The sequence below is a fragment of the Aotus nancymaae genome, unplaced genomic scaffold (genome assembly GCF_030222135.1).
Source record: "Aotus nancymaae isolate 86718 unplaced genomic scaffold, 86718_ANA_hifiasm-v0.15.2.pri h1tg000077l, whole genome shotgun sequence".
NCBI classification, from domain to species: Eukaryota; Metazoa; Chordata; class Mammalia; order Primates; family Aotidae; genus Aotus; species Aotus nancymaae.
This window is the reverse complement of record NW_026988492.1, coordinates 6,833,491-6,849,295: the sequence shown is the minus strand read 5'-3', so window position 1 is coordinate 6,849,295 and position 15,805 is coordinate 6,833,491. Positions and strand designations below refer to the sequence as shown.

The window sequence follows — 15,805 nt, the reverse complement described above, 5'->3', positions numbered from 1 at the left end:
CTTTATTTCTAAATACTATGAGGTGGGTTGTCTTTACTATTAAACTGTCCTTTTTAATTTTAATAATCTTTAAATGAAACAGAAATAGCTCATTGCCTTATTGAATTACAAAAGAGAAGTACGTAGTTATAAAACTCAGTTATTAAGTATAAAAGTCTCTTATTCATCTTATCTTTAGCCCATTCTGGGTGTAACCACCTTGGTGTACCTATCCTGATTTGTATTAAGACCAATGTCATATTTAGGTAGGTTGTTACTGTGGCCATAAACATTTTTCTGCCTTAGTTTGTGAGATAAATTAAGTCCTATAGAGTTATATTGTCCCTTTATCCTAATGGAAACTTGTTTGAATGTGTGGTTAATAGATAATTGTGTTTGAGATAGCATTGCTGGTAGACAGAGATTGGTACTTTCAAATCAGATATGCGTATGGCTTACCAGGTTTTATGGTTTCAAGTTACCTAACCTTTTTTGTTCAGCCTTCTCACCTGTGAAATAGGGTGAGAAATGCCTAAATCATTATTCTCATCACTTGGATGTTTACTGAGCATCCTCTATGTGCTCCAGTGTAAGGGTTAAATGAGATTACTTGTGTTGTGTTAGGTGCCTGGCACATGAGAGATGTTCTTTGGATGTTTGTTCCAGTTTTCTCTATTCAAGTAACTTTTCAGGCTTACTATCTTTTTATTTAGAATCTACATCAGGAGACAAATCCGTGTCACATTCTTGCACAACTCCTTCCACGTCTTCTGCCTCTGGACTGAACCCTACATCTGCACCCCCAACATCTGCTTCTGCAGTCCCTGTTTCTCCTGTTCCACAGTCACCAATACCTCCATTACTTCAGGACCCAAATCTTCTTAGACAATTGCTTCCTGCTTTGCAAGCCACGCTGCAGCTTAATAATTCTAATGTGGACATATCTAAAATAAATGAAGGTAAATCTTCATAACTTTTTAAAATTTATTTGGATTGTGCAAAATTATGTAAGTAGTAAAATCTCCAGTTTAAGAATGGTCTTAGTTTTCTTTCGAAGTTTATAGTTGAACTTTTTTTTTTTTTTTTTTGGAGTTTGGAATTTATATCCCCTATAGTTTAAGACCATTGGTAGTATAATTGAATTAGTGGTGCTTGGATCTTGTGTATATTTTTCAATATTTGTTACATGTCTGGTAGTTACTGGTGATAAGCCATTCTATGTACTTAATGTGTATGGTGATATTTTACATAAAAACAATGGAGCATTTGTTGGAATTGGTACAAAAACTTCTGCTATGTTTCTAAAAACCTGTATTAATAATTACTTAGAATATTTAAAATATACTAATTACTAGAAAAGTAGGAATTCAGGTAACTACTTAAAATACTTTTTAAAAATACTGAGAAAGGAGGAGATAGGTACTAGATAAGATACTGTCTTTTCTTCCTTGTCAGTTGCATTATTTAATTCTAGTCTTGCTTTCCAGTAGTGCTACTTAACGTTTCAGAATATTTAGGTAGCCACCTTGAAAAAGTCTGAATAAAATTAGATGTAGTTTTAATTTGGAAACTATTCAGTTTCACGCATTAATTCCTAAGAGCATTGCAAAATTTTCTGTTGAAAATGATCAATTTTTAGGTCGAAGTGGGTGGATCGCCAGAAGTCAGGAGTTTGAGACCAGCCTGACCAAGATAGTGAAACCCCATCTCTACTAAAAATACAAAAGTTAGCCAGGCATGATGGCACATGCCTCTAAATCCTAGCTACTTGGGAGGCCGAGGCACAATAATCACTTGAACCCAGGTGGCGGAGGTTGCAGTAAGCCAAGATCATGCCTCTGCACTCCAGCCTAGCTGACAGAGCAAAACTCCATCTCAAAATAAAAAAAGAAAAAGAAAATGATCAATTTTTGTGTACCTTTTCACATAATATACCTGAAAGTAGTGTTAAGTGGTTAAGTTCTTAATCCTAAAAATAAAGCTATTCTCAGGCTAGTTGGTCATTAGTCTGTTCTTACTGTCCTTAATTTTTTTGTATTTTATTCTCAAACCATGCGGTTCTCTTTTGTGGTAGGTAAATGTTTCACTTAGGCAGAGTAGGGCTTTTAAATAATTTGAGGAGGCCAGGTGCAGTGGCTCATGCCTATAATCCCAGCACTTTGGGAGGCTGAGGCCAGTCGACCACTTGAGCCCAGGAGTTTGAGACCAGCGTGGGCAACATGGTGAAACCCTATCTCTACTAAAAATACAAAAAATTAGCCGGGCGTGGTGGTGAACGCCGGTAGTTTCAGCTACTTGGGAGGCTGAGGTGGAGGATAACCTAAGCCTGGAAGGTCAGGGTTGTGAGGAGCTGTGATTGCACAACCCTGTCTCCAAAATAAAGAAATAGTTGAGGAAATAATAGTTAATGTCAGTAATAAAATATCTTATGCATGAAAAATACGTGGTATTTCTAAATACTCACTTTTTTGTATCCATTTTTAGATTATTGGGGTGGATGTTGATAGAGGATTTGAATGGCCAGCTTGTATAAAAAAGGCAACCACATGAAATAGCAACCATTTATCCAGTTAATTCCAAAAAGCATACTGAGCACTCACATGTGAATAGGTTTCTAACGTAATCCGAAGTTCCTGTGAACACTCTTTAAGTCTCACTCATAGAGAGCCTTTGTTCAGGTGATCATCTTAATTTATTAGTGTAAAAGAAACTCTGTTGGTTTACCTTTATTGTAAACCCATTAAGTTTCTTCTCTGCCTCAGATCATTTAAATCTTGGGACCCATTGTAATACACCTATCCAGTAGGTTATTTTGAGAGTTCTAGTTTGAAATATTCCAGTTTCTCCTGGGTTCTCTTCCTTATCAGGTTGTTACTGATGCCACATAAGCCTCTGTTTTTATTTGAATGTATGAAATAATATGTTTTTAGTTCTTACAGCAGCTGTGACACAAGCCTCACTGCAGTCTATAATTCATAAGTTTCTTACTGCTGGACCATCTGCTTTCAACATAACGTCTCTGATTTCTCAAGCTGCTCAGCTCTCTACACAAGGTATTCATACTGATCTTAGATATCTCTAGAATGGTATCTTGATTTTGTTTTGGAATTAATAGCCCTTTTTTGTTTTTAGTGGTTTTTGTTGTTTTGTTTTTTTTAGTTTTTTAAGAGATTATCTACAATAATTTTGGTTTTCTTGTAACATTGGCATATACAGTAGTATTTTTATTTCCTTTATTTTTAGATGAAGCAAGCTTTGACATTTGTCTTAAGGTATTGCCATCAAATCTGTATTCAGAATTTGTTATTAATGAGGTTTTTTTTTTAATGCCAAAGCTAAAAGAATAGTATGATATGCCACGTATCTTTGTGAAACACTGCATGTATTTGAAGAGTTGAAGTTTGGTTCAGATTGACATTAGATGTTTTTTGACTGGATAATATAGAAATGCTCATTTTCTGCCTTGAATTAGATATCGCTCTTCATGAAGGTATCCAAATGAAGAGAGATACACATAGGAGCAAATGGGAAGTGAAAGGGTCACTTTGTCAGAAAGCTGATAAACAGCAGGAATGCCTGGTCTGGAATGGAAGTATAATGGTGCAAAGACTCTTGCAACCCCCTGGCTAGCCTCATGAGCAGGAGACTGCGTGGGATACCTGGGCCTAAATGTAGAATAAGAAAGAAGAAATAAGGATGGTGAGGAGGCCTTCCATGTGAGAATAGGTTCAGTCCTAGCTTCCTGTTCCAGCCCCATAAAGGAGAGTGGGCCACACTGCGTGTGCTTACCTCTTAACACACAGCTCACTTAGTGTGGCCCAGTGAGAAGGTCAGATTCTGATTTATTCATATAAGCATTCTCTGGGTAATATGGGGTGGGGGGTTTGGAGTGATACAAAGATCTTTACCACATATATATATTACACAGGACTTTAGTTTTTTGTTTTGTTTTTCTTTAAAATTAATTGCTTTCCTCTTTTACAGCCCAGCCATCTAATCAATCTCCAATGTCTTTAACGTCTGATGCGTCATCCCCAAGATCATATGTTTCTCCAAGAATAAGCACACCTCAGACTAACACAGTCCCTATCAAACCTTTGATCAGTACTCCTCCTGTTTCATCGCAGCCAAAGGTATGTCACCTTTGAGGGACATTTGGGAAAGAAACTACTTTTGGAAAATCAATAATATTTTAGAATCTCTTATAGAAAAAGTCCTCTGAGAATGAGGTGTAGTGGTGGAATGAATGACAGGTATGGTAGTAGATGTGGCCTAGAATTTCTCAGTGACATGGAGAGTGAGATCTAGAGGGTATACTGAGTCTTAATATTTGTAAAATTTTTGAACTCTAAAGGATATGAGAGAACATGTTTTCCAGCAACTTTCCCATATTTGTATTTTAAAAATGAGGCAATTTCTGTGCTAAGAACTTAATGTATGTTTAAGTTTCACATCATGAGAATCACTTGCTTCATTTGATAGATAAGAAAAATCAAACTTTTAGTTAAGTCTAGTTTTTGTGGTGGAGTCAGAATTTGAAACCTAGGTGTTTGTGAATACAGGGATCCATTTTACTAAGCTTACATTGCCTGTATTTGTCTCAGCAGAATCTTACATGGCTGGCTCCATAGGTACAGTTAGAAAATTGCTGGTCTAAATGGTAAATGTAGGAGGAATTTCTTTTGAGTAGTTGTGGAACAGTGGACTGTTTCAAACTTTAATGCCAAAGAATTCTTTGTAAGATCTTAAGCAGAAGCCCCAAAATAAAAATGCATTGAAACATAACTTGAAAGAGGTGGTTGGTCAGCTTTTAAGTCCTTGGCCATTGATGAATACATGTTTTAGGATCAATTTAGATTGATTTTTTAAAATTCCAAGTTACAGTTTATTATGCAGTTCCTTATCATTTGCCAGTATTTTGAGGGAGAAAGAATTAAAATGTGAGTTTCAGCAAAAGAGGTGTTATTTTTGGAGCTTAGAACTTGTCTTTAGGGTGGTATTTTAAGAGAACAGTAAATAGTGGTTAAAAGTGAAGTAAGTGGTAGTATTGGTTTTATAGGCACTTGGTGAAAGCAACATTTCAAATCATTTAAGCAGCTTGGGTGCCGTGGCTCACACCTGTAATCACAGCACTTTGGAGGGCAAGGCAGGAGGATTGCAATAGGCCCTGGGCAGTATAGCAAGACCCCATCTCTACAAAAATAATTTGAAAATTTTCTGAGGGATGTGCGCGGTGGCTTACACCTGTAATCCCAGCACTTTGGGGGGCTGAGGCAGGCGGATCACTTGAGGCCAGGAATTTGAAGCAAGCCTGGCCAACAGGTGAAACCCTGTCTCTACTAAAAGTATAAAAATTAGCCAGGCATGGTGGCACAGGCCTATAATCCCGGCTACTCAGGAGGCTGATCCATGAGAATCACTTGACCCAGGAAGTGGAGTTGCTGTAAACCAAGATGCACCACTGCACTCCAGCCTGGGCAAGAGAGCGAGACTCTGTCTTTTAAAAATAAAAATAAAACAATTTAGGCATGGTGATGTGCACTACTCAGAAGGCTGAGGTGGGAGGATCATCTGAGCCTGGGAAGTTGAGGTTGGAGTGAGCCAAGATCACGCCACTCTGCACTCCAGACTTCGGCACCCGGTCTAAGACCCTGTCTAAAAAAAAAACAACAAAACTTTAAGCAGATAGCTGTCAGTTTTTGTATTCCAAAAACTTTTTCAAGTTATTTTAAAAGTAATTGAACATTTGGGCTTTTATGTAACACTTACTAAGATATTCTTTATAAGACTTGACTTGAACTGATAGGTTATATTCAGAAGTAAGCAGGACATTCCAGATTTGTTAGGGAGAATTATTAATCATAACCCCTCACTGCAAAAGCAGTGAGGTGTGACTTTATCACAAAGGATTCCATCTGCCTTTGTGCCTCAATTTGGAGCTTATATTTTAAACTACTTGTTTTCTCTCTCTGTGGCTTCTGAATATAATAGGTACCCCGATTGGTAATCATGGACTTCTCAGTCTACTTCTGCAGAGTAACATCTCCTTGAAAAACTCTCATGTTGAATTTTATATGGGCCGTAACTCATTTTCTGATAGCCCAATTACCTGTTTATCCATGTCATTGAAATCTGAGCATCCGTATATGCATGATATGGTAGCATACATACTTACTTTGATATAAAAGTAACAGTAAATCAGAAGAGATATAATGTATTGGAAAGAAAACCGCGCTGAAAATGAGGAGAGCTAGTTTCTTACACTGGTTTGATAGGGAAGTAATTTTATGACCTTGGGCCATTTCTACAAAGAAATGAGATCTAAGTTTCAGAACTTGACTACCTTCTAGCTATATGGCCTTTGGCTAGTCCTTTGAATTCTACTTCTTGTGGGGAGAGATGTGGATTAGATTTTGGGACCATCTCACCAGATTTTGACATTTCAGGTTAGTACTCCGGTGGTTAAACAAGGACCAGTGTCACAGTCAGCCACACAGCAGCCTGTAACTGCTGACAAGCAGCAAGGTCATGAACCTGCTTCTCCTCGAAGTCTTCAGCGCTCAAGGTAGGTTGATACTATATATTGAGACCACATTATTGTTTTCTTTAATTATGGTATATTGCACTGTTGGAATATTATATATGTAAAATATAACTTAACCGTAGATTCCATGAATAGCCTAAACTAGACTTCTATGTTGTTGTAAAATTTATAAAGACAAACCTGTATACAACAGGTTGGTTACTGTCTCTAGCAGTGAAGCCTGGGTTATTTTGAAAAAAGTGCCTCTTTTTCTTTAAAATTTTACACAGTGGAATATGGTGGGGCTAAAGATTTGTGATACTTATACCAGAAACGCACATAATATTTGTTGGAATTACATCACTTTTTAACCTCCTCACAGAAGTTTTGATTTGAGTATATTGATGAAGCCAAAGTCTCATATCTAAAACTTGGGCTAATGTTTCCCAACTGGTATATATAGTCAGGCTTTCCTAATAGCATAATGCTGACCCTATACAGATGGCTTTTTAGATAGTTCTATACCACTGTATTGTGTTAGCACATTTCTTGTTCATTAATAATAAAAATTTAAATGAAATTTGTTGAATGGTTTTCATTTGATTGATTTTCCTATTTTTTATTTCATGCTATGAGGTGGCAAAATAATTGAACTGTTTTTATTGTTGTTTTCTAAACAAGCATTTCAACTTATGCCTCCAAATCAGAGTTGTCCCCTTCAAAATAATCACCTTGGGAAGCTGTCTACTTACTCCAGCAATGTTGCCATTGCTCAGCACATTTTTGGGCAATTCTTCTTTTAAATTGTCTTTAGAGGCTGCAGTATTATTTTAAATATCCTCAGTGATGAAAACTCTTCATCCTTTGGGAGATTTAGTTTTTGGAAATAACTGAAATTCATTCAGAGCCAAGTCTGGTCAAGCAGGTAGGAGATCAACTTGGGTGATTAAATTTTTTGGTTCTCACCACCATATCCCCAACCCTGGCCCAAACCATTCAATTTTAAAAGAAGATAAACAGTCTCAGAGTTTTATTTTTGGCCTTGTTTTGCCACTATGCTTGTTCATTGCTATCCAATAAAATGTCTGTATTTTGCTTCACATTATTTTACCCTCTGATTCAGAAGTTCTGATGCTGAACAAAGGCGATATGTATTTCCCCTTTTTATCTAGATATATATGAGACACAGTCTTCAGATGTATAGTATATCTACAGCTGTTAAAATGTGATCTTTTTTTAGTTATATTATTAGTGTTTGTGATACACAAAGTTAACGGGTTCTGCTATCAGATTTGGTGGGTACAGTTTACATTGGACTCTGACAGTAGTGTTAAAAGGGCTTTTCCCCCCAAAGTATCTTGACGAATAATATACTTTGGATTGTTCATTCTCTGACGTTAAAATAACAAATTTTTCCTAGGAATTTGGATATCTTTAAGTTAATAAAAGGTATTAACATGCAGTTACCAGGATACCTAGAAACTACTTTTAAACAAACTACACATTCATTTCTGTTTTCTGGTAGCCAGAGAAGTCCATCACCTGGTCCAAATCATACTTCTAATAGTAATGCATCAAATGCAACAGTTGTACCACAGAATTCATCTGCCCGACCCACGTGTTCATTCACACCTGCACTAGCAGCACACTTCAATGAAAATCTCATAAAACATGTTCAAGGATGGCCTGCAGATCATGCAGAGAAGCAGGTATGTTATATACAGCCTATATTTTACCTTTAGGTGATTAGCAAAACAGAACTTCAGCCAACTTGTAGAAAATCTAATGTAGACCACTGAATTCAAGCAATATTTAAAAATAATGAATCTTTAACTTGATCTTTGTAGTCATTTATAAAAAAATTGATATATAAGATAACTGTTCTGGTTTTACAAAATATTTTAACATAATTATAGCCACTGTTGTCAGGTACTCAGCAGTTAACTCTGTGCCTTACATTTATTTTCTCTGCCGCTTAAAACAGCTAAGCAGTGCAGATAGCATTTTCTCATTTTGCCATTGAAATCCTTAAAACCAAGTAGGTTATCCCATGGTCATCCAGTTAGCAGAGTGATGTGGCTCAAAGCCAGTGTACTTTTACCACTCAGCTGCTGTGATAGTTTCAGAATCCATTAAAACTGTTAATCTGGCCAAGTGCAGTGGCTCATACCTGTAATTCCAACACTTTGGGAGGCCAAGGCAGGTGGATCACTTGAGGCCAGGAGTTCAAGACTAGCCTGGCTAACATGGTGAAACCCCATTTCTAACCATAGGTGCAAAAAGTAACCAGGCGTGGTGGCATGCGCCTGTAATTCCAGCTACTTAGGAGCCTGAGGCACCAGAATCACTTGAACCTAGGAGGCGGAGGTTGCAGTGAGCTGAGATCGCTCCACTGCACTTCAGCCTGGGTAACAGAGTGAGACTGTGTTTCAAAACAAAACAAAAAAAAACTGTTAATTTTCTATGACTCTCCCACCAGACTAGCAACTGGAAGTTAGGAAACATTTTTGCTTTGGAATGAGAGACCTTAGGACATTGCAGTTACTGCCATTTGCCTCTTACTTTTCGCCAGATAAATAACCATCTGGGGTGTTCTGAAAGTTTACAGAGAATATGTTGTGTGTCTTGTAACAGGAGTATAGTGAGGCTCTTTAATCAATATTTAATACCTGAACTTGCAGGAATGACACTCTTTGGCTCACTCAGCATCTTTATTAACCACAAATTATGAGTTCTTTTTTCTTAGTGCTGTGTTAGCTTGAGATTGGAAATTCTCCAGCTTGGAAGGGAAATCTTAAAATAGGTACCTTCCACCCTTAGAGACAGTTTCTTAAAAGAAATTCATTTTCCCTGTTAGATTCCCCAGCATTTTTGTGTATTTAAGGGAAAAGGATTATCCTTTAATCTTAGTATAAAACTCTGCTGAGAAATTTAATGTTTTATTTTGTATATGTTCATGTTATTTATAATGTATTTTATGTTTCGTTCATTTCTTTAATTACAGGCCTCAAGATTACGCGAAGAAGCGCATAACTTGGGAAGTGTTCACATGTCAGAAATTTGTACTGAATTAAAAAATTTAAGATCTTTAGTCCGAGTATGTGAAATTCAAGCAACTTTGCGAGAGCAAAGGTAAGTTTTTCACTGAAATACATTTTTATGTTTCTCAGATTATGACTCTTAAATCGAACTAAAGAATGTAAGTCACATTTTATTTGTGAAATGTAAAGTTCTCTTTGATACATTGGTCACATTCTGTCACTGCATTTTCATAATCTAATAATACTCCTGGTGAAGGATAAAGCCTGTGATTTTCTCTTAACTCATGATGAATGCTTCATTAGACTTTTCTCATAACTCTGTAAGCCGTAATAATACATTATTGAAAAAGTGAAATATTGGCCACATCTAATTATAAATGACCTCTCTTGCTGAGGATAGTATTTGTTTCCATTGAAATTTCAGATTATTTATCCTTGCATCATCAGTAGACCCCTTAAAAAGTATAGAAAGAATTTGTCCAGCAAGATACTAATATCTGCTGTCTTAGTATTTTTCACCTGAACTCTTGTCTTGCATTTCTTAATCTAGTGTTTCACTCAGGTAGAATATCTAGGTCACAATAATAATACCATAGGTTTTGTTTTTTTTTTAATGCCTATTTATAGAATTGAGGACAAACTTGCAATGGCTTTATGTTTCTGCATAGCAACTTGGGTTCTTGTACTCTCGGATTGCTCTGAAAGTAGTTCTGACATAACTATCTTCATTTTGGCCTGTTACATCATTTAACTTTTAGGAAATTATTCATTATTGCATCTTAGAAAAACAGCATACACAGTTGAATATCAAGCCAGCCTGATTATGCCTAATTCATGGGTACCGGCAATAAATATTTTTGTTTCCAGAATTGAGGAGTAAAAAGAGGAGAGATTTTCACATTCATGGGAATCTGGGTAACTGGGGTTTGTGTGTTTCATTTTTTGGTTTTGGGCTGCATTTTAATGTATCCACGTCTACATTGAGAATTGGTCTTATAAATGATTAATCTCTTGTACCTAGTTAATTCTACTCTTTACTATATAGTGGGCCACAAAACATACAGTGTAGGTTTATTTAAGTCAGTTGTTGTAGCCAAAGTAATTATTAAGAAATTGTTAGAAAAGGCCAAGCACGGCAGCTCACTCCTGTCCCAGCACTTTGGGAGGCCAACGTGGGTGGATCACTTGAGGTCAGCAATTCAAAGACCAGCCTGGCCAACATGGCAAAATCTCATCTTTACTAAAACTATAAAAATTAGCCAACCATAAGGACGGGTGCCTGTAATCCCAGCTACTTGGGAGGCTGAGGCAGGGAGAATTGCTTGAACCCGGGAAGTGGAGGTTATGCCACTGCACTCCAGCCTGGGTGACAGAACAAGACTCTGTCTTAAAAAAGAAAAGTTAGAATACAAATACATTCTTTCATCATCCTCATACTTTAATAGATATTATGTATTAAATGTTTACTTTGTCTTAACTATAAACTAATTTATAATTTTAATTATTTAGCCTTAGAAATTTGTTTTAATTTTAAAAATTTGTAATTATAAAAGCTTGGGTTTCTGTAATATTTGTATATATACACAGGTTTTAATGTCTGCTTTATGTTTTTCAGGATACTATTTTTGAGACAACAAATTAAGGAACTTGAAAAGCTAAAAAATCAGAACTCCTTCATGGTGTGAAGATGTGAATATTGCACATGGTTTTGAGAACAGGAACTGTAAATCTGTTGCCCAGTCTTAACATTTTTGAGCTGCATTTAAGTAGACTTTGGACCGTTAAGCTGGGCAAAGGAAATGACAAGGGGACGGGGTCTGAGAGAGTCAATTCAGGGGAACGATACAAGATTGATTTGTAAAACCCTTGAAATGTAGATTTCTTGTAGATGTATTCTTCACGTTGTAAATATGTTTTGTAGAGTGAAGCCATGGGAAGCCATGTGTAACAGAGCTTAGACATCCAAAACTAATCAATGCTGAGGTGGCTAAATACCTAGCCTTTTACATGTAAACCTGTCTGCAAAATTAGCTTTTTTTAAAAAAATTGGGGGGGTTAATTTATCATTCAGAAATCTTGCATTTTCAAAAATTCAGTGCAAGCGCCAGGCGATCTGTGTCTAAGGATACGATTTTGAACATATGGGCAGTGTACAAAATATCATGAAACAACTGTTTCCACACTTGCACCTGATCAAGAGCAGTGCTTCTCCATTTGTTTTGCAGAGAAATGTTTTTCATTTCCCGTGTGTTCCATTTCCCTCTGAAATTCTTGATCTGATTTTATCCATTTTTTTAAGGCTCCTCTTTATCTCCTTTCTTAAGGCACTGTTGCTATGGCACTTTTCTATAACCTTTTCATTCCTGTGTACAGTAGCTTAAAATTGCAGTGATTGAGCATAACCTACTTGTTTGTATAAATTATTGAAATCCATTTGCACCCTGTAAGAATGGACTTAAAAGTACTGCTGGACAGGCATGTGTGCTGAAAGTACATTGATTGCTCAAATATAAGGAAATGGCCCAATGAACATGGTTGTGGGAGGGGAAAGAGGAAACAGAGCTAGTCAGATGTGAATTGTATCTGTTGTAATAAACATGTTAAAACAAACAAAAATTGTTATTTTTCTTTTCCTTCGGTCAATGCACATTAGAATTTGAACTACCTGGGGATTCTTTATCAGAACTATTCTTGTTGAATATTTATACTTAATTGAAATAATTCCTTAAGGGACGTTTTGTTTAAAGCATATTAACAGGAAATTGTGTATAAGATATTTAATGAAATACGAAATTCAACAAGAATGATTAAGTCACTTCCCAAGTGGTTGTCATTTGTTAAACCCTGGTTTACTTGTCTTGCTATTACGACATTTCATTTGGAAGGATGTTTGTGTTGTAGCTAACTGTTCAAGTCTGGTGCTGACTGCTGTTCTTAGCCATCACAAAACGCTCAATTTGTGTAATTGGAGCTTCCTGCTTTTATCTGGAAATAGCAGGAAAGCTCAGCTTTGTATATTGTTTCCTAAAGTATATTAAAATAAAAAAAGAAACTATTGCTACTATAAAATTACCTTGACTTTTTTTTTCCTTTGCTAAAATATTAGTCACATGGCCTTAGCTTCACACTGCCAGTAATGTATCAAATCACAAGCGTTTTCACACACAAAAAAAGTATTTCCCCCCCAAAACACTTTCACCATTAAAATCTTGCCATCTGATTTAGAGAGGTTTTCTTGGGTTATTGTTTTTTTTTTTAATTGGTTTGGGGTTTTCTTGTAATTTTTTTTGTTTGTTCGCTTTTTTCTGTTGGGGAAGATAAATGTTTCCAAAACTGCCAGCACCAAGAGTGTATTTTTATGTTAGACATCAATGTAAATATTACTGTATTCTGGGATAGTAACATAACTTTCAAAATTGTTCTTGTGCTTTAAGCATATTTAAAGTATGGAAGTTAAATATTCAGGCTTTTCCGTAAGCTCAAAAAGTTAACTGTAAGCAATACCGTTGGTGTTTTCTAAAATACAAAAATGTTCCAGTGTAATTAAAAGGAATTAAAATTTTATACTGGAAGCTTATATTCTCCTGTAATTTAAGAATACTTTTAAAATGTAAGAAAAGACAATGTCATGAATTTATTGTCATGGAATGTTCATACCTCTGTGAGATTGTTAACATCTGCTGAATTAGTGCATGTAAATGAAACGCCAAATTGCTGTGTTAGGCTAGAATCCTTACTGTACCTTTTCTGGAAAGAAGCGAGCGATTTGTTGTAATAGGCAAATGTTTCCTGATCAGATGGCAACTTGTGATTTAGGTAAATTTGAATTTGATTTGCTAATAGTCTGCTGGTCTGTGTAGCTGTTTTGTTTTTTTAAAAAGTTTATATCCCTAAATGAATTAGTCACATACCTTTAGGAGAAGACGCCTAGTTTGACATTTCTTGGTAGTGATTTTTTGTTTTGTTTTTTGAAACTGAGTTTCACTCTGTAGTGCAATCTCAGCTCACCGCAACTTGAATGCCTTCCAGGTTCAAGCGATTCTCCTGCCTCAGCCTCCGGAGTAGCTGGGATTACAGACGTGCGACACCACGCCTGGCTAATTTTGTATTTTTAATAGAGACAGGGTTTCTCCATGTTGGTTAGGCTGGTCTCAAACTCCCAACCTCAGGTGATTTGCCCGCCTCAGTCTCCCAAAGTGCTGATACTGCAGGCGTGAGCCACTGCGCCTGGCCGGTAGTGAATTTTTAAACAACTTAAAATTTTGTGGAAATATTTTAAATGCTGCACTTTAATATAGACACGGTATCCGGCTCCTAACCTCTTTGATGTAACTGGGGAATACCTATTAAAACAAGCATAGTATTCTGGTATATACCTTATCTAGTTGGCATATTGCCATGGATTTGAATGTGTACCTTGGTTCAGATAATTTGAAAATAGCCTCTAGGGAATTTGAGTAGCTTTTTTTCTCGTTTTAAAAGGTTAGTACTCTACATTCAGACTTTTAAAACGTGATACTGTAACAGTATATTTGATGAAAGAAAGTAGAGACTCCCTGGAAGAACCAGCTTTCCTACGCTTTTTGCTTTTCTAACTTGTCTAACCTGATTTTAAAAAGACTGTAATTCCAGACTAAAAACATGCTTCAGCCCTGTTTCAAGACATTATGCTGCTTTTAACAGCCCAAATTTTTTCTTACAAATCTTACATGTTTCACACTTGTAAAATCTTGGGAAGGAGGTGCTTAAAACTTTGCAAGGAATCGTTACCCATTTCCAAAACAGTTTATTCTGTTCAAAAACCACCATATCTTTGAGGGACTGTTAAAGGGGAGAGGGTAATGTGGGAAGTAATTCACTCTGCGCACCAGAACTATTGTAGTTCAGGACTTCCAGCTACTGTATTTAGATGTTGGGTTTGAATATACAGATTTCTTTTCAATACCTGTAAATACGGCTATATTCTTGTATTTGTACAGGAGTGTACAATATGACACTGAAAAGTAATAAATATGTTTTGACTATATTGTGCAGTTATTTCAAAACTGTGTTTTGAAACAGTCTTAGAATGTGTAATTTGCATTTGAGTAAGGAAATTTACCAGATTACTGCTAAAATTTTAGTGTATTTCAGTAGTTTCTCATTTATTAAGTGCACCATTTTAGTGAAAATTACGGTGTAAAGTTGGGATTCTTTAGGTCCTGCTCTAATTTGCGGTACCCTCCTTTTTCTGATCGTGACCTTTGACAGTGCCCCGAAGTGCAGCCTGCCTAGATAATCTCATCCAGGCTCTTGACTCTAAAAATCCCTTGCATGTGTTACATCCAGATTATCTCCAGCCCTGATCTCTCTTGAGTTCCCAAAACCAGTCCACTTAGATGCTTTTCTTAACACGGCATGTGCTCCCAAAAAATCTCATGGCTTGTGCCTCAGATTATTCTCGTCTTTCAGTTTTTTAGTAATTGCCAACATCATTCTTCCAGTTGCCCAAAACCCAAATCAAGTCATCCTTTTTTTTCTCTAACACTCTGTATTTTATCCATCAAGACCCACAAGCTCTGCCTTTGAAAATGTATTTCCCTAGTGTTTACCTCTTTAGTCCAATCCACGATCATCTGAACCAAATCCCTGCCACAACCTCCTAACCTTTCTTCTACTCAAATGTCCCAAGGTCCTCTCCACCCTGCCCCTGCACATACACAACCTTTTCTCCATTCAGCCAGCAGAGTGAAATGTAGACACGGCTGTTCTGTTCTTAATCCTGCAATGATTCCCACTCAGAACAAAACCCAGAGCTCCTACCATGCTTACATGTTCAAGCCCCTGAATATTGCCACATTTTCATCACTGCAGTCTCTCCTTGCAGTTTGCATTTCCTCTGCCTGGAACGCTCTTGGTAGAAATTGGCACAACATGCTGCCTGTTCATCAGTCTCCTCAAGATGGTTTTCCTGGGCCAGGTGCAGTGACTCACCCTTGTAATTCTAGCACTTGGGACGTTGAGGTGGAAGGATTGCTTGAGCTCCAGTTTGAGACCAGCCTTAGTGAGACTTCATTTCCTTTTTTAAAAAAAGCCTTTCTGATGGCTCAGACTATCTAGAAGCACCCTCCATCACTTATTTCTTCACTCGTTTTCTTCTAAAAACACTGCCTGGTACATAGCAGATGTATTGAGTGAATTCTGAATGTTTAAAGGGCTTTGGACAGAATCCAAACTTGGGAAGATGTAAAGAGGTTACTGAATTTTTTTTTCTTCATTTAAA

At 36.6% G+C, this 15,805-nt stretch overlaps 1 protein-coding gene across 9 annotated transcripts in view; it reads left to right on the top strand.

Moving 5' to 3' along the window:
* WAC (WW domain containing adaptor with coiled-coil) overlaps positions 1–14,569 on the top strand; it is a 98,577-nt gene extending 84,008 nt beyond the window's left edge. For 7 of the 9 annotated variants that reach the window (XM_012474195.2, XM_064368557.1, XM_064368555.1 and 4 more), the window contains 7 exons: positions 693–938; positions 2,910–3,032; positions 3,964–4,112; positions 6,426–6,544; positions 8,028–8,211; positions 9,507–9,634; positions 11,159–14,569. In XM_012474195.2, the coding sequence (XP_012329618.1) occupies positions 693–938; positions 2,910–3,032; positions 3,964–4,112; positions 6,426–6,544; positions 8,028–8,211; positions 9,507–9,634; positions 11,159–11,228 (1,019 nt within the window). In that variant the 3' untranslated portion in view covers positions 11,229–14,569. The remainder of the gene's footprint in view (positions 1–692; positions 939–2,909; positions 3,033–3,963; positions 4,113–6,425; positions 6,545–8,027; positions 8,212–9,506; positions 9,635–11,158) is intronic. The other 2 variants (XM_064368558.1, XM_064368556.1) reach the window with 1 other exon arrangement.
* Positions 14,570–15,805: the final 1,236 nt, after the last annotated feature.